Raw genomic sequence first — 19,060 nt, 5'->3', positions numbered from 1 at the left:
TTTATTGTGCAAAATCACCTATATATAAAAAGGTAAATCTTGTACATACTACAAATGTTTTCCAATCAGTGTGCATTTTTTTTTTATTCATTAACATGTGGAAGACTAGGACTGTACCTAAAATAAGCTCAAAGAAAACCCAATTTGGTTATTTAAAAGTACAAAGGGTAAAAAGTTTGAACATTTAAGCACTTCAATTCAACTACAATGTATTTACAGTTTATATAACAAATTCTGTCAAGAAGACAGCATGCTGGACTGTTCTCAGTGCTTGACAGTTAAAACAAGAGGCTGGATACTGTAGAATTTTATAACTTCAAAACGGCCAAAATTATGTCAATATCCATGTTAGAGGTATGTGCCTTTGATAAAAATGACTTTAACACATTCATGAACAGAAAAGTACATTACTGTAATGACTAAATGTCATTTAATGGTTTTGTTGTATATCAAGAAATAATGCAATTTTACAACCCAATACACTCTAATGAAAAATGTACAAAAAAGTTCATCATGTTCAAGAAGTTCAATCAAATTTACCCTCTAACAAAGGTCTTTCCAAACAAAGTTATAAAGCATGCATAATAAAAAGAATGTAATAAAATTAATAAGAAACAAAAAAAAATAATCATAACAAGAGGGCCATGATGGCCCTGAGGTCGCTCACCTGTATATAGGCCCCCCCCCACATCGTTGCAGGGCCAATTTTAACCCAAGGGCTTTTATTTGCACAAAATTGGTAGACACCCATAAGAAGATGTTTCATGCTAAACATCTAAGCTCTAGCTCATTGGGCTTTTTAAAAGAAGATTTTTTTAAAGTTTTTACTATACACATATAGTTAAAAACAATGACACCCCTGGGGCGGGGCCAATTTTGACCCCAGGGCTTTTATTTGAACAAACTTGGTAGACACCTATTAGAACATGTTTGATGCTCAAAATCTTAGCCATAGCTCTTTGAGTTCTTTAAAAGAAGATTTTTTTAAGTTTTTACTATATGCATATAGGAAAAATCAATGACCCCCCGGGGCGGGGCCAATTTTGACCCCAGGGCTTTTATTTGAACAAACTTGGTAGACACCCATTAGAGCATGTTTCATGCTAAATATCTTAGCTCTAGCTCTTTGGGTTCTTTAAAAGAAGACTTTTTAAGTTTTTACTATATGCATATAGGGAAAATCAATGACCCCCTGGGCGGGGCCAATTTTGACCCCAGGGCTTTTATTTGAACAAACTTGGTAGACACTTATTAGAACATGTTTCATGCTAAATATCTTAGCTCTAACTCTTTGGGTTCTTTAAAAGAAGATTTTTTAAGTTTTTACTATATGCATATAGGGAAAATCAATGACCCCTCGGGGCGGGGCCAATTTTGACCCCAGGGCTTTTATTTGAACAAACTTGGTAGACACCCATTAGAACATGTTTCATGCTAAATATCTTAGTTCTAGCTCTTTGGGTTCTTTAAAAGAAGATTTTTTAAGTTTTTACTATATGCATATAGGGAAAATCAATGACCCCTGGGGCGGGGCCAATTTTGACCCCAGGGCTTTTATTTGAACAAACTTGGTAGACACTCACTAGAAGATGTTTCATGCCAAATATCTAAGCTCTAGCTCTTGGTTTTTTTTTAAAAGAAGATATTTAAAGTTTTTTATTTCGGTTGCCATGGCAACCAGAGTTCTGCATGGAATTAAATTCTTTGAACAATTTTTAAAGGTGACCACCAAAGGAACATTCCTGTGAAGTTTGGATGAAATTGGCTTAGTGGTTTATGAGGAGATGTCATTTAAAGTAAAAGTTTACGGCCGGACGCCGGACGAAAAGCGATCACAAAAGCTCACCCTGTCACTTTGTGACAGGTGAGCTAAAAAAGCACCCACACAAACTTTTTTTTAACAAATTGTAAGTTAGGATGATATGTGTGAACTAACATGTACGTTATTCATGTAAATAAATTATTTCATGTGTAAACAATTCATGTAAATAAATTATTTAATGAGTGAACTATTCATGTAAGTTATTTATGTGAATAAATTATTTAATGAGTGAACTATAATTCATGTAAGTAATTCATGTAAATAAATCATTTTAACACATCATTAAATATACATGATGCAATAATTATCATACACAAGTTTTAGTAGTAATGGATTTATAAAACAATGACTTCTAATTCTTGTAAGCAGTAAAAATTATTATATATCTGAATTTGACCAAATATAATACTGTGGATCAAATTGCTTTGAAAAATAGAGAAGATTCTTGAATAATGTTTGAATACAAATTTCCAGCTGCCATTCACATTGCTAGTACAACCAGAAATTACTACCATTTACCCCCCCCCCCCACACCTCACTACCTTATAAATGTCCCTCATGTAAAATCTTTCAAATGGAGAAATATCGCAGTTATGACATGTAGAAATATCGTATTTATGTTTCTTCATTTTCAAAATATGATAATTATATCAATAAACATTATAAAACATATATCTATAAAATATATATTACATCAAAAACTCTCTGAATGCCAAGCATAATAAAAGTCAGGTGCAAGAAGTTTAAAAGCCAGGCAAGCTTTGCACTGCCATACTACCTACAAGCTCTATAGCTCTATACTGGTGGCCGCCCAAATATTACAAACCCTTGTATTTGAAACAGACAACTCTAATTTCACAGCAAAACAATTATATTATCAATTATCAACAAGAGCTGTCAATAGAACAGTGTGCTCAACTTTTCTCAGAGCTTGGAAGTAAAACAAGAGCCTGGATAATCTAGAATTTCTCCAAGTTCAAAAAGGGACATAATTCTGTCAAAGTCCATGTAAGAGTCCTGGGCCTTGGACAGTAACCTCTCTTATGCTCTGAAATAAGTATGTTAAGTTTCAACCCATTCCCTTCAGTAGAAATGGTGACATCAATTTTCAGGTAAAAACTTAAATAATGTGTGAGTCTTATGCCAGAGTGAGTACAACAGCTCCCCTTATTCTTTGAATGGTCAAGCTAAAAACTAACATAGAAAGGCTAAATTTCACCAAATTTATCAAAAACATTAAAAAAATACTTTAGAATTACTGAAATATATTTTCTGCTTTCTTTCTGTTTTTTATAAAACTTTTGAGAGTTAGTAGCCATGATGATATGCCAATGTCACTAAAATATAATAGTCAACCTACATGCATATACAATCTGACCTAACTCTTTATTGTTGTCTGCCTAAATTCTGTGTTTTGTTGCTGAAATTCTTAACATTGAATATCAATGTACTGTTTTACAATTACATTCAAAGCATTAATAGTGAATCCCACAACTTTACAGCAGATTAATTTGGAATTAAAAAATAAAGAATTAAAAACATATATTTAGTAAAAGTCCTTTTAAAGTGTCAGTTGCTTTCAATTTATTTACTGTTCCACAATTTTCCAATAAAATTTATAACAAGAAAAACAATATGCTTATTGATATGCATTAGTAAGACACTTTAACACAAACATCCATAATAAACAGCCTATTATCCTTTTAAAATGTATAAAATCTGATTCTGAAACAGGTTCATCCACTATCTAGACAATAACTAGAAATGTGTCCATAGGACACTGATGCCCCCACACGCCACTGTTCTGTCAATCTTATGACTCTAGGTCAAATATTTTTTGGACTACATGTGCCACAAGTTGAAAACTAAAAATCAACAAACGGCCATAATTCTGTTAAATTTGGTCGCAGCAAAATATCCTTCCTTTACTACGATCTACACATTAAGGATGTTAATCCCTGGAAGTTTAAGCAAAATCTGCCATCCGGTTTAAGAGGAGTTGCGTTCACAAAATTTCTACATAGTATAAAGTGAAAAAATCAACAAAGGGCCATAATTCTGTAAAATTTGGTTGCAGCGAAAATTCCTTCCTTTACTACCATCTACACCTTAAGGTTGTTCATCCCTGTAAGTTTAAGCAAAATCTGCCATCCGGTTTAAGAGGAGTTGCGTTCACAAAATTTCTACATAGTATATAGTGAAAAAATCAACAAAGGGCCATAATTCTGTAAAATTTGGTAGCAGCGAAAATTCCTTCCTTTACTGCCATCTACACATTAAGGTTGTTCATCCCTGTAAGTTTAAGCAAAATCTGCCATCCGGTTTAAGAGGAGTTGCGTTCACAAAATTTCTACATAGTATCTAGTGAAAAAATCAACAAAGGGCCATAATTCTGTAAAATTTGGTCGCAGCGAAAATTCCTTCCTTTACTACCATCTACACATTAAGGTTGTTCATCCCTGTAAGTTTAAGCAAAATCTGCCATCCGGTTTAAGAGGAGTTGCGTTCACAAAATTTCTACATAGTATCTAGTGAAAAAATCAACAAAGGGCCATAATTCTGTTAAATTTGGTCGCAGCAAAAATTCCTTCCTTTACTACCATCTACACATTAAGGTTGTTCATCCCTGTAAGTTTAAGCAAAATCTGCCATCCGGTTTAAGAGGAGTTGCGTTCACAAGATTTCGGGACGTACGGACGGACTGACTGACGGACGGACGGACAAGTGCAACGCTATATGCTCCCACATTGTGGGGGCATAAAAAGGTTTCCCTTATTTGACAAATATCCATTAATTTCCCACACAAGATGATTTACAATGCCTTCTGTCTCCCTGTTTTTTTGGGGGTAAAATAAACCTCCTCTCTGTATATTGCACCACTCTCTGTGATATATTAACCTGGTTTTAAACATCCTTCATTTTGAATAAATAATTTATTGCAGTCAGTTATCAACATCAACTAGGTTGTTTCTTGCACAACCTGTAACTTCTGTTTTCTCTGAGCGGCGTATTCCCCTGCAGATTTGAGAATGTTTTTCTCACAGCGTCTTAAATGAACACATAATGTAGCATTTTCAGACAGTTTCTCCTTCTTTAGTATCTTTGTATCTTCCTGTAAAGAGAAAGTGTAATTGCCTTATTTGAACCCATAAAGTCTTCAAGATTATTCTGCAATATCTCTTTATTCCTGTCTTCTTGTACATAATTAAATTTACACCTATGATTTTAACATATTTACGAAATTATTCTGCCTTGGCACAGTCATGAAGATATCCCTTTTTCCCCTATACACAAAAATCTACAAATGAAGACGTTCTCAGCCTATACATTGAATCAAAACACTGGAAATTTGATGATTATTTCACATGAGGGGGAGTTAACGTAAAACTAAAGATCTCACATGGGCTTGGAAAAAGATTGAGGGTTTTAAATCACACATTACATATGATATCTATAAACAGAAAAAATTCTGCTAAACTAACCTCAGCAGAGGAGTCGTAAGCTTTCATCAAGAGCGAGGACCTGGTCTCAAGGTAATTCCACACTTTTGTTTCTACGTCAACAGACACTACTTTCTCAAGGTCACCAAGTTCTTCTCGTAACTCTGCTGCATTGGCCTCAGAAAACTTTCCTTTTAGTGTATCTAAATGCAAATGAGATAAATATATATTAAATATTTACAATTTATACAAGTATGACCATGTTTTTTTTAATTAAAATACTGACATAAATTATGAGATAAAACTTTCATATTCCATACACAACATGCACAATACTGTAATTTTCTTTTGCTTTGTTCACTTGTTTGGGATTTAGTTAAATATTTAGTTGAAACGTACATAGACAGTGTTTATCTTTAGCCTGCTTTAGTCACTGAATATACACATGCAACCAGTGCTGACCACAATCAGCCAGCACATCTGTGCACTCTAATCATGGTCTGCAGTTTTTGCTATTTTGTCAGTCAAATTTTGAAATGTTCCCTAAAAATGATGAAAAGTTTTGTTTTGTTTTACCGGGCACAAACAAAATTTACAAAGATCTTAACTTGGAGAAGGAATATTCTCAAAATACAAAAATCGTTATTACTGAACTTTTCTGAAGTAATATAGATGGCTTAGATTAAGACCAATAAATAGCCTTTTGGAAACTATAACAGAACACCAAAAACAAATAATAGCATTTCTGGGGCTTAACTGGCCTTTAAAAATGCCTTTTTTTGCTTAAATGCTATTGAATTGAAAGGCACTGCCTGCTATCATACTTTCATCCATTTGAAATATCCTCAGAAACACCAACAGATCACTGTCTACAGGTAGCTCTCCTGTGTGCAGGTAAAATGTCCTTGACCTTCAAAAAAAACACCAAAAAACATTTGATATAATATACCTGTTAGAATTACATACATTGTAATAGCTAATGCATTATCACATACATGCATACAATTTACAAACATACAGATTGTAAATCTCTATTGAATAAGAATGATTATTTGATTTCAATTGACCTTCCTGGGGTTATACGATTACATTTTGTTTCTATTTATCTATTACCTATATTGGACTCTTTTGTACATTGTACTTTACTAGAATGGCCCGTACTTCCATGCCTCATGAGAGCCACAAGTTCCAGATCTGAACACTTTAATAATAACCCTATTTTAAATTACATGTATAGTTTTAACTGATATTTTCAAGCATTTCAAGGCTATGCCCCATGTATGCAAAAACATCACAGTTTGGAAGCCTGATAATGTCATACTGGGATGTCTTCCCCTTAATGGAGAAATAATTACTACATATATATTACCCCATACTTGCCATTCCAAGAAGCTGACTTCTTAATAAACCAGAATGGCATTATTTCAGATAAAGAAAATATCCTACAAGATTATATACTTACGGTTGAAGGCCACATCTGGTTAAGATCTCTGACTTCAGGCTGAACAATGGATCACTTTTACTAATTCCTGAAAATAACAACATTCTTCTAGTTAATAATAGCTATTCTAATTGAAATCTTATACTTTCTGTAAAAATGAAAGCAGTGAACAGTTGATGTATAGAATTTGGTATAGATTAAAACTGAATATTTTTTCCAATTTCTTGGCAACTAACAAAGCATTTTAACTCTTACCTATTAAATTATTTGCTTTTATTTGCAAGAAAAGTAGTACTTTTTTATCAGCAATGTTTTGGAGATCAGTTAGCTTAAGACTAAACATTGCACTTTGATTCTTCAGTTGAAATTTTCAACAAGTAATTGCCAATCATTCTACAAGTTACCACAGGCAGGATTATCATAATCTTTTTTTTCTTTTTTTTTTTTGCGAAAAATCAAAATTTACACAAAAGAAATGTTTAAAGAAAACAAACTTTTAATATAAAGTTTTTATAGTCTGTTGAACACAACCTTGTCAGCCATCCTAACTGATATAAGTTATGTATAATTAGTGAAGAGTTGTGAAAGATGATATACCTAATTTAATGGCCATTCTGTCATGTTCATTCTCTAAGTACACAAATCCATTATTCACCAGTAATTCTGCATTAGATCTTGCTCCATAAAAAATAAATATCTGAAATAAAATATAATATTTTGTGGATAAATGGACAATACACATAATAAAAAAGAATCAGCCACAGCTATTGATACAGATCGAAATAAGGGGGGTAATGAAGCTCTGTCCAGTTTCCCCTTAACAGTCAATTAAGAACCAAACAGTCCTTTCTGCAATGAAAACTAGTACTTGAAATTTTTTTCTTGCATTCTACACTCAAAACTGTATTAAAGACCTCCGAATAAAGATCACCCTGTAAATAAAGGCCACAGACTTGACCGTATAAATAATAGTTGAAAAACAAGATTGCATTTGAGAAAAATGCTATGCCACCGCTTGGTTCAAATTTCATAGCTGTACATCAAAGGACAAGAAAGTAGGTCATGCCATCAAAATCTATGTCACCTGATATCAAAACTAAAACTGTGCACATGGTCAAAATTTCATTGCTGTACATTAAAGGACAAGAAAGTAGGTCACTGTCCCCTTGGGCAAGGCAAAATTTTGACCCAAGGGTTTAATTCAAAACAATCTTGATACAGGTCCACCAAACAACATTTCAAGTCAAATATCTAAGCTGTAGCTTTCTCCCATTCAGAAAACATTTGTTTTATTTTCTGTTTTTACTATGTGTACATAATGAGAATCACTGCCCCCGGGCAGGGCCAATTTTGACACAAGGGAAAAATTTGAACAACTTTGGTAGAGGACCTTTAAATGATATTATATATCAAACATCAAAGCTCTATGTACCTTCAGACAAAAATATTTTTTATTTTTTTCACTATATGTACATTATTAAAATCAATGACCCCTGGGGCAGAACCAATTTTAACCCAAGGGCTATAATTTGAACAATTTTGGTAGAGGTTCACTGGGCAATAACTCATGCCATATATTTAACCTCTAGCCTTTGTCAATTCAGAGATGAAGATTTTTCAAGTTTTTAATTTATACATATAAGGAAAACTATTGCCTCTGGGGCAGGGCAATTTGTACACTAGGGGCATAATTAAAACAACTTTAGTAGAGGACCCATATATGATATTATATACCAAATATCAAAGCTCTAAGACTTGTACCTTCAGACAAGAGAATTTTTTTAATTTTTTACTAAATGTACATAGTGAAAATCAATGACCCCTGGGGGTGGGGCCTATTTTGACCCCAGGACTATAATTTGTACAATCTTGCTAGTGGTTCACACTACACAATGTTTCATGCAAAATATCTTAACTCTTGGCTTTCTAAATTTAGAGATGATTTTTTGTTTTTACTATATACATATAAGGAAAACCTATGGCCCCCGGGGTGGGGCTAATTTTGACACTAGAGGCAAAATTTGAAAAACTTTGGTAGAGTACCTATAGATGATATTATTTAACAAATATTAAAGCTCTAAGCCTTGTACCTACAGACAATAAGATTTTTTGATTTTTTACTATATGTATATATTGAAATCAATGACCCCAGGGCGGGGGCAATTCTGACCCCAGGGCTATAATTTGAACAATCTTGCTAGAGGTTTACTATACAATGTTTCATGCAAAATATCTAACCTCTAGCATTTGTCAATTGCTAGAAGACTTTTTTTAAGTTTTTACTATAAGTTTTTACTATATACATATAAGGAAACCCAATGACCCCCGGGGCGGGGCCGATTTTGACCCCAGGGCTATAATTTTAACAATCTGGGTAAAGGTCTACCAGACAATGCCTTATGCAAAATATCTAAGCTCTAGGCCTTTTGGGTCTTCACAAGAAGGTATTTTAAGTTTTTACTATATGAACATATAGTGAAAGTCAATGACCCCCTGGGACGGGGCCAATTTTGACCCCAGGGCTATAATTTGAACATCTTGTTAGAGGTCTACCAGACGATGCCTTATGCAAAAAATCTAAGCTCTAGGCCTTTTGGGTCTTTTCAAGAAGATTTTTTTAATTTATTCTCATAATTCCTTTTGGTTGCCATGGCAACCAGATTTCTGCATGGAATGATAGCAACCAGATTTCTGCATGGAATGAAATTCTATGAACAACTTTGGAAGCTCTTCACCCAAGGATCAATCCTGCCAAGTTTGGTTGAAATTGGACTAGTAGTTTTTCACAAGAAGATTTTTTAAGTTCACTATATAATCTATATAACACACACACAAACACACGCACAAACACACACACAAACACACACACAAACACACACACACAGGTGAATCGCTATAGTATATGCCACCGCATCGCAGATGCTGCGGTGGCATAATAAAATATAACTAATGTTTTCATTTATATTTTTTTACGGTTATAGCAAACAAATTTACACTTTCATTTTCAACAGCAAAATGAGGTCATCCAAAGCAAGGAATACATTAAAATTTGTGCAAAATCTGCTTTCCTCTATATATTCCCATATGTTGGAGCTTAAAAAAACAACGAAATTTTAATTAGTTTACCTGCTCTCCTTTAGAATAATTTCTTAATGAGTAACATTCACTACATTCCTTCTCCAGGTTAAAATCTGTCGTTATCTGAAATGATGTAACAGAAACATAAATTTATTACCAGTTATATATCACCTCCCCCCCAAAAAAAAATATATAACATATATCAGTATAACAAATGATAACTCAGTCTGTGAGCAGTTAAACAGACAATTCAAGTTACACATCAATTTATAAGCAATCAACAGAACAACAAATATCCGGAGACAGAAGATATTGAATGAGTGTAGGTTCAATACTATATATATAATAATATATATTCAACAAGTTCAATCAATTCCAGTAATGAACCTACACGAATATAATATTCTATTTATCACATACCCAATACAAAGACTGTTTAAACTGCAAAAGAATCATTTTTTCATTGACACACCTCTAGTGAATTTAAGGCGTCTTTACACATGTCTGTATAATGCAAATGATGTCATGTCAAAATATATGCATGTCCGTTCAATATCATTTTTATGGAGTCGCAAAATAAGCACAGGTATGTGATAATATACAATTATTGACTAGTGAGCCATTGAATATGATGTGATATTCACCGGCAGATGACATATATCGCCTCGGTCAATATGACTTTCTGCCGGTGAATATCACATCATATTCAATGGTTCACTAGTCAATAATTATTTTATTATATGAATAGGCTAAGAAATTTAAAAAAAATTACAAAAGTGCAACCTTACAATTATTATGTACAAATTTTGCCTCGTTGAAGCGCGGGAAGAAGACGCACGTGTTAGGCGTGCAACGACTACGCGAACGCTGCGCATACAAAAAATAATTCAAGTTTATACTCATATTGCGGTGTAACCTTAAGTATGATAGTAAAGTATTGATATTTTAATACGAGAAATATGCCATAAAGAAAAAAAAGCAACATTATTTCTAAATAACACGCGTAATTAACAGTCTACGGTGTATTGATCATTGAATATGAGTTCAATCTATTTTTAGACTGGGAAAATCCAATTCAGCCAGTGAATATGATACTACACCCAGTAAATATGATTTTATAAAAAGTTCTGTTGACTACTGATTGGACCAATGAGATTGCAGCTATATTTAGATCATATAATAAACAGTAATACTACAGCCAGAAAAGGAAGGACAATTGATTATGATACAGTCTAACCTGCACAAGCAGCTACGTCACTGAACTCTTTGGTGAAAAAAATTCAAATTCTAAACAAGTTAAAACCATTAAACAAACTGAAATTCTAAATGTAAGTAACAATTACTTACTAGGCCATTACAATGGTTACACATATCCCAAAGTGGTATTAGAGCAAATGTCATCTTACTGCCATCAGGAGTTGGGATCTGGTTCTGTCTGGTCATCACAGTTGATACAGCCCATCTATAAATAGCCATGAAGAAATTGTTACTATAAATACTTTCATGAAAATAGAAAAATATCTATCAAATTGAAAATATGACTGAACATAAATGGTCTTTAAGGTAAAAAATTATGTGAAGAAACATGTTTCTGTGTTTTGAGAAATCATGATATAAGCTTACCAACTTTCAAATTTCAATTTTATGTCTTTCACTAGTGATGGTGAAAATTTTACAAGTAACACTTAAGAGTCAAACTATTACTAGTAACACTGCGAGGGTCAAATGGCAACTTTCCACTTCCTTTACTAGTTGAGGAAGACACCAGACCCTCCTCTCTGTTTCATTTTAGAGGGTTGATTCGGGTTGTGATTAGGGTTGGACCCCTAAGCATTATTTAGCTAGCTAGATAGCTTCCTCCCAAGAAACGATTCCTGTGAGATTTGAATTCATGAAAATGAGAAGCAGAGCAAGAAATTATACTTTATCCATTACCACTTTGCCACTGTATGTTCAAACATTAATAACAAATAAGTATATAACCTTTTGGTTTTAGATTACCTGTAGTCATCAAAAGTAAAAGAGTCTTTGAATGGTAGGTTGTTTGAAGAAACATCGTTCTGGAACAGTTTATAGAAGTAGGCATACTGTCTCACAATATTTCTGTACTGGTTTATACAGTCACCTATAAAATAAAAACAACTGAGTTACAATCCTGTGACAAGAGAGCCATGGGGGCACATAATCGCTCACCAGAGGATATAGTCTACATGGACAAGACTTAATTACCAGGGCATTGTTATTGATTCAATTTGATCATAATCATCCAAGGGTTAGAGGAGATGTCAATTAAGACTTATTTTGGTATAAAGCATTTATATTATTTCAACTAAACACTACTCAGTGTAATACATCAACATCAAACCCCTCGCCAAATATAAAATGCACAGACTTATAATTTGCTGAACGGTTAAAACCCTACATGATATAGCAGCACAACATTTTGTTCTAGAACAATTACCTCTGATAAAGTACAATTGTCTTGTGTGTCAATTAACAAAGACATTTTATATTAGAGCCATTTTATAATACAACTCTTTAAGATAATGGAAACAATATAAATTTACTTTTGATAAATTTTATAAAAACATTTCATAAGATATAGCTACATACCCTTTTAAGTGATTCACTGAATTTCTTTTGGTAGAATATTGAGTACAAATGTATTTAAAAGGCATTGTAATACGATACATTTTTATTACCACAGGAAGGAACATTGGATCTTTTTTATTTTATTTTTTTTTATTTTGGGTTTTACGTCACATTGACACAGTATAGGTCATATTGCGACGTTCCAGCTTTACTGGTGGAGGAAGACCTCAGGTGCCCTTCCGTGTATTATTTCAGGCACGAATGGGCACCTGAGTAGAACCACCAACGTTCCATAAGCTACATTGGATCTTTAAATATATATCTATGTGATAAAGAATTGCTTATAGTAGAATTCAGAATGCAGAACCACAAAATGTTTCTATTTTCATATTAGATAAATAAATAAATGGCAAAAAGATATTAATATTCACCCATTTTGTTATTTTAGTGTTTTTGTTATTTTTTCAATCAGATCAATTATTTTGCAAATTTACTTCCCAATTACATATACCACAATTAATTTTTCTAATGACCATAATTAATCCCTTAATTACCATAAACATCATGCTAATTACAATAATTGATAATTTTAATTAACACCTTTACTTTTGTTTGAAGTTTCCTTGATGATAGAAAGATCAAAGTGGCAATTATCTTATCAATATAAGATGTGTTCAAATAATTAAGAACAAACTGATAAGATATTTCAAAGATAATTATATGTCCATAAAACAATGAGATGTCTCCAGCTATAAATATTCTTGGTAATCCAATCCAAGCCATAATATCATAAACATAAGCTAATGAATTATCTTTATCCAAGCTATAATACAACAGTAACAACATCATGGATATTATCTCAGCTGCCAAAACTCTTCAACAACAACTGGTTGCCCTTGACAACAGTGACTCAACAATATCACTATTAGGTAAATGTAATTATATACTCATTTTCCTCATTTTTCTCTATTACCTGTCCATGTCAATGAAGCATTTTGAAAACTGTATCCCATAATTTGTCAGTTATAATGGCAATGAACCATTAAATTCATTTTGTAAATGTTTAACTATTTTTTTTCTTTATTCTTTCTCTTTTACCATGTCAATGAAGCATTTTTCAGTGGCGGAGTGGACTAGTCTAAGGATTTCTGACCGCATGGGTTCAAATCCTGTCAGGGGGCAAGCCTTTGTTTCCTTGAGCAAGAAACTTTACATTCATTGCTTAGTACTGGTTGGTTCCAGGAACAGATTCGAGAGTGTTTCAATAAGCTTATAGCTTCCAACAAAATCAAACTAAAATAAATTTGTATAAACTAATGAAGCATTTTGAAAATTGTATTTCTTAATATGTTCTTTACCATGGCAATGAACCATTTAAAATATGTATATTGTGTAATTTGCATCTATTTCCAGTGACAATGATCTAAATGCATTTAATTCTTATTGCAGATGGCCAATTAGAAAATCTAGGATGCCAGTCTATGATGTCAAGTATCGCAGAGAACAGTCTCATCATTTACGTCTGCTGCTGCGTGTATCAGTAACAGAAGGTGTACGTGGCATGTACAAGCATTATTCCAGCAACAAATGGGCTCAGGTATATATGACTTTTTTATTATTTTCTATAATAAGATGGATTTATTTATATACATTTTTATAATACTGCATGTTTGTAACTTCATTTTTCATTGGATAATCGTGACTTATATATAAACGGCTGTTTGCAATATAACCCTTGTCTAACGGCTCGGGTTATATTTACAAATAGCCGTTTATATAGGGCCATATAACCTGTCAACGATCTTTATAACTAATAATATACATTAGAGAAATCACAGTACTACATAGGATATAATATATATATGTCTTCTCTCTGGCAAGAACACTAACCCTAACATTAACCCCTTGTTAACTTTTAATCATACAATAATTTCCTTTTTTTTGCACATTTTCCATCACAGTGGTTTTCATCAGTTAATTGGGAAGAGGCTTTATCCGATTTTCGGAAGAATTATCAATAAATTTTTACTGGGAAGTAAAAATGTTCATGCTTTTGGACAAACTGTATTAAGAAAATTTCAATTAGAAAGAGGCCTTTTATATATAAACATGTATATCACTAAAATTTTCTATTTTATCCTGATTTCAGGTTCAGAACACAGCTAGAACGATCAAGTCTACATTTGAGGCAGACGTTGAGCAGCAGACGGCATCAGTAATTACATCACATACAGGAACTCCTGGCATGGATAATGCAGCAGCAGAATGGACCAGTGTCATGTGTGAACTGTCTAGATATGACTGACATTGTAGTTTTGTCATGAACTGAGTGCTGTATTTAACTATAAATAAATATGTGCTCTTTGTTGCTATTGTTATTGAACAAAATAAATCAAAATAAAACTATACTGTGCATTTTCTTTCTTTCAAACATTATTTACTGTCTCATGAACTGGTTGTGTGACCTAGATGACTCATATTTAAATCATTGAATTAACCTTTCTGACATATTGCATATCTGGCCTGAAAATTTTAATTAATTGGGCTCAAAATGTTACCTCTAGAGCTAAATTTTAACAAGATTTTCCTGTTTCAGCTCAGGTGAGGTAAAAACCATGAAGTCAATCTTGAAGTGATCTTATGTACAGATCACTAAGCACTTTTTTATCATCCCATATTATAAATATAACATTCTATTCATGGCTCCGTTAGCAATTTAGATAATAGGTCAAAATGAACATTACATTATATCTTACTTTGAGCAGGTGATCCCTTCAGATATTTGAGGTCTTCTGGTGTGAAGTAAAGTGGTGTGTTGTAGGACTCAGGGAGGATATTTAGATACGGTCTCCAGTTGGAGTCTTGTGATTGCCTTTCACACAGAAGATGTAATGCTAACACAACACTCGGCATAACTTGAAGTATCCTATCCATGCTTATCAAGGGACCTACAACAACAACAACAACATCAGTTACCCATTCATTATCTTAACTTGAAATGTAATTTACACACTTAGTTGTTTTCTTCTTCCCTTCTTAAAAATAAGATGGGTTCTGTATAATTATGTCATATATCATTAACATACATTTAACATAATATATAACATGTATAAAAATAAATTATTTTCCAATTCCTATAAATAAAGGTGTCAAAATTGTATATAGTCACTAGTTGTTCTAATATACAAATTATAGTAGTTTGTGATAACCATTACAAATTTGAAAAAAAATAATGAACTAAAAAAACGAGCTGATTTGGAGGATCTTTCAACCCAGAATGCAGGAGAAAGACTAATTTATCTTTTTAGTGCAGGCTTTACCAACAGTTAAGACTCCAGACCTCTTTTATATATCATTATTAAGCTCAAATAAAATACTTTTTCATTTAAGAATTCAACCATGAAGTGATGAGCAGGATGTCTGGCAGCTATGAAAAGTTTACTGACAGACACATGCTGGCTATTTAACATTATATGACAAAATAATAAGATTACCTAATGGAGAGCTCTTTGCTGATTCTGTGGTCATCATTATATTTCTAGGAATCGCTAAGAACTGGTCTCCTTCCTGTTAAAATACACCAATGTTTATCAAACTGAACTATTTGTGCAACACATACATTATGCTGTTTTTTGATGTTAAAAAATGTAAATACATTTATCTCACATTTAGGTAACAGTTAGTCTTTGAAAATGCTTAAATATATTAAACAAAAGCAGTCAGTAGGACAGGGACAGCACGCTCCACTTTTCTCTGTGCTTAAAAGTAAAAAAATGCCTAAATAATGCAAGAATTGATGTAAGTTCAAGTAAAAAATTTGCTAAATAATGCAAGAATTGACATAAGTTCAAGTAAAAAATGCCTAAATAATGCAAGCAAGAATCTACAGAGTTTAATCAAAATACATGACATAGTTATGAGTCTTGGAGAGTGACCCCAATTAAATGTGTGAAGATTCAAACAAATTCCTTCAGTAGTTTTGAACAACGATCATACACATGAAACTTTGATGTTTTCCATTTTGATACACTGAATTGAAAAGTACTAGAAATGCAAGGTATGTACCTTAAAGTTACATTTAATAAATTTCATAAAAACATAAATAGCGATATTTCATTAATAAATCGAGTTTCATATTGACTCCAGATCTTTTTTTTGTGTACAGAAAACCAAAATAAGTTTTATAAGCATAAAAAATGGACAACCTCATTGTGGCGAAATGGGAAGTACAATATCTGTTTGCATGAGAAACTCCGCCTTCAGATCACCTGTACATCAATACTAAATCAAGAAACATGACTATAAGTGGCAGTCCTAACTTAACGGTATATTCCCGCATTGTAACGGATGTTTTCATACAAATTTAATCTTTTTTATGAGATGATTACTTTTTACTGAACCCCGGGCCTAGTGCAACTTGAAGTTAAACAGTTAAAATGTGTTTGCACAAGAAAATCTCATATTTGTTGTGTTCCGGATAGCAGCTATAACACTGTGACGTAGCGCATACACAAGCTGATTATAATCTTCATTTGCATGTTAAAATTCGTATACGAACATTAGTGTTACCATGGGGTTTTCTGTTTAAAATCCTTATTTATGAACATTATTTGATGAGATTTACAACAATACTGTTAAAAAGGTTAAAGAATCTGCAGAATGCTTGGTTTTTAGGCCGACGGCAAAATATCTTTACATATTTATTTAATGTAGCTTTAAAAATAATAAAAAGTACTTGTTTCCATCCCAAAAAGTAATCAATTGCATCATTTGACAATCACATATTTTAATCAATCAACTTATCGTGCAAATATATAAGTGCATTGAATTCAAGTTCAAGACTATCTTATCCTGAGAACCTACAGAAATACTGATTATCAGTTTATTTACCTTAAGATCTTTCGTTGCTTGAAGACCGTATCCTAGTCCTGGGAAACAGTGAATGTCAACACACCCTACATCTACTTTATTATTCTTCAACCATTCCATAAATATTGGGAATTTATCTTCTCTCTTTTCGCACACAAAGTTTATGTCTGAGTTAAATATAATTTTACATACAATATCAAGAAATAAGAAACATTTTATAAGTCTCTAAAAAATGTCAACAAAAGATTAAAAGAAAAAGAAATCATGAAGGTTGTTGGATAAATCTATTATATATGTCATTATGGGCAATAAAATAGCGCCAACAAGTACAATCAGCAGACCAGTTGCCAAAGAAACAAAACAAAAAAAACCACAAAAAATAGTTGATGGTAATAACCTTATGCTTATAAATGAAATAACTTAAGTTCACAGTCTGTCTCGTAATTATGCCAATTTTGTCAAAGCCAAACAATATTCTAGGATGGGGGGATTCACTCATATTTTCAAGAATTCCCCCCTATTTTTTCAGAGGCAGGGGGGAAAATTTTACATAGAGAAAGAAGGAAAAAGATCAATAAACGTAATAAATTATCACTTTTTGATAAAAATCCCCCCTTTTTTTCAAATCCTAGAATAAACACTGGCCAAAGAAGTAAATTTATATAATGTACCATGCTTGTTTCATTTGTTTTTATGTTAAGCAGACATTAAGAAGTAAGGTAAATATCAAACCTTTTTGCAAATCCCTTATCTTCTCCACTGTACCTCTAATCTCAAGGTAATCTTCAAACTCCTTTGAGCCACTCCCTCCAGGCTGTGAGCATTCTTTAAGAAAACATTCCACTTTCAATATGATATATGGCTTAGTTGACAACTTCAATGTTAATATTAAACTAATTCTGATGCAACTTAGTGAACTTACACTATCAGTATACTGTATAAGGTAGAAATAAACATTTTAGTATGTTTCTAAAGAATATTTGCAAGTCTTACAGATCAATTAAATTAATTTAATAAAGGGCAAAGGTTAAAATATAATCTGGACTTTGTGATTTATAAAAACTGCTAAAAATTCTATTTGAATTTCAGTTAAAGCTTCTCTTACCAAAATATTTTCACTCTTATACATTGAAATTTTAATAATTTAACTTGGACTATAAATACAAACTTGAAGACTTTAAAATACATACTTTCTAAAAGGGTTTTAACAAGATCCATTATATCTTTTTTTGCTGTCTTGCTCAACTGTTTACTTGATTCTGTTGAACCTGACGCTCCATTACTAGCAGTAGGCTTCTTGTTCCTATTTTTACGACCCATGTTGCTCCTTTCTGGAAATAAACATTTTAAAGACTGTGAACAGGTCAAAATGTAATAACAATACATACAAACTGCAGGAAATCAAGTGTACAAGTATCTTAAATTTTCCAATACTCTAAGTAATATATTGTAATTTCTTGTTGGTCTAACTGTCTTACCACCCAAAGATTACTTTAAAATATGAATTTCATATTAAGGCAAAAACAAAAAATATGGCAGTGTTTCTGCCAGCTCTGATTTTCTGAGGGTCTTTTATGACCCCCTGTATGATATTTTAGGGGTCATTTCAAATTCATAAGGGTCATGCCAATAAATATAACAAAAATGTAAAAAAACAACAGGTAACAAGTTTCATTTTCTAGGGCACTTTACTTCTTGCCAGAGAACATTTATGTACCATCATGTAGTTCAACTATCTGTGAATAAAAATATTGTTAAATACTTGTTTTTGTGTTATATTTTTAATAGTTATTTTAATTTTTTTTTGTCAATTTATTC

General features: G+C 32.4%; 1 protein-coding gene across 1 annotated transcript; it reads right to left on the bottom strand.

The window, feature by feature from the left end:
- Positions 1–94: 94 nt before the first annotated feature.
- On the bottom strand, positions 95–18,592 carry LOC132733369 (actin-histidine N-methyltransferase-like). The gene is made up of 13 exons (XM_060720012.1): positions 18,433–18,592; positions 17,975–18,067; positions 17,264–17,409; positions 15,868–15,940; positions 15,130–15,321; positions 11,783–11,906; positions 11,129–11,243; positions 9,830–9,904; positions 7,301–7,400; positions 6,725–6,791; positions 6,087–6,172; positions 5,305–5,465; positions 95–4,934 (listed from the first exon to the last, which is right to left on the bottom strand). Exons 1-13 carry the CDS (start codon positions 18,560–18,562, stop codon positions 4,782–4,784), a joined length of 1,515 nt encoding a protein of 504 aa, XP_060575995.1. The 5' UTR covers positions 18,563–18,592; the 3' UTR covers positions 95–4,781.
- Positions 18,593–19,060: the final 468 nt, after the last annotated feature.

The sequence above is a fragment of the Ruditapes philippinarum genome, unplaced genomic scaffold (genome assembly GCF_026571515.1).
Source record: "Ruditapes philippinarum isolate M1 unplaced genomic scaffold, ASM2657151v2 ctg1756_1_1_1_1, whole genome shotgun sequence".
Classification (NCBI taxonomy): Eukaryota; Metazoa; Mollusca; class Bivalvia; order Venerida; family Veneridae; genus Ruditapes; species Ruditapes philippinarum.
The sequence above is the reverse complement of the archived record's forward strand: the minus strand, read 5'-3'. Positions and strand labels throughout refer to the sequence as shown.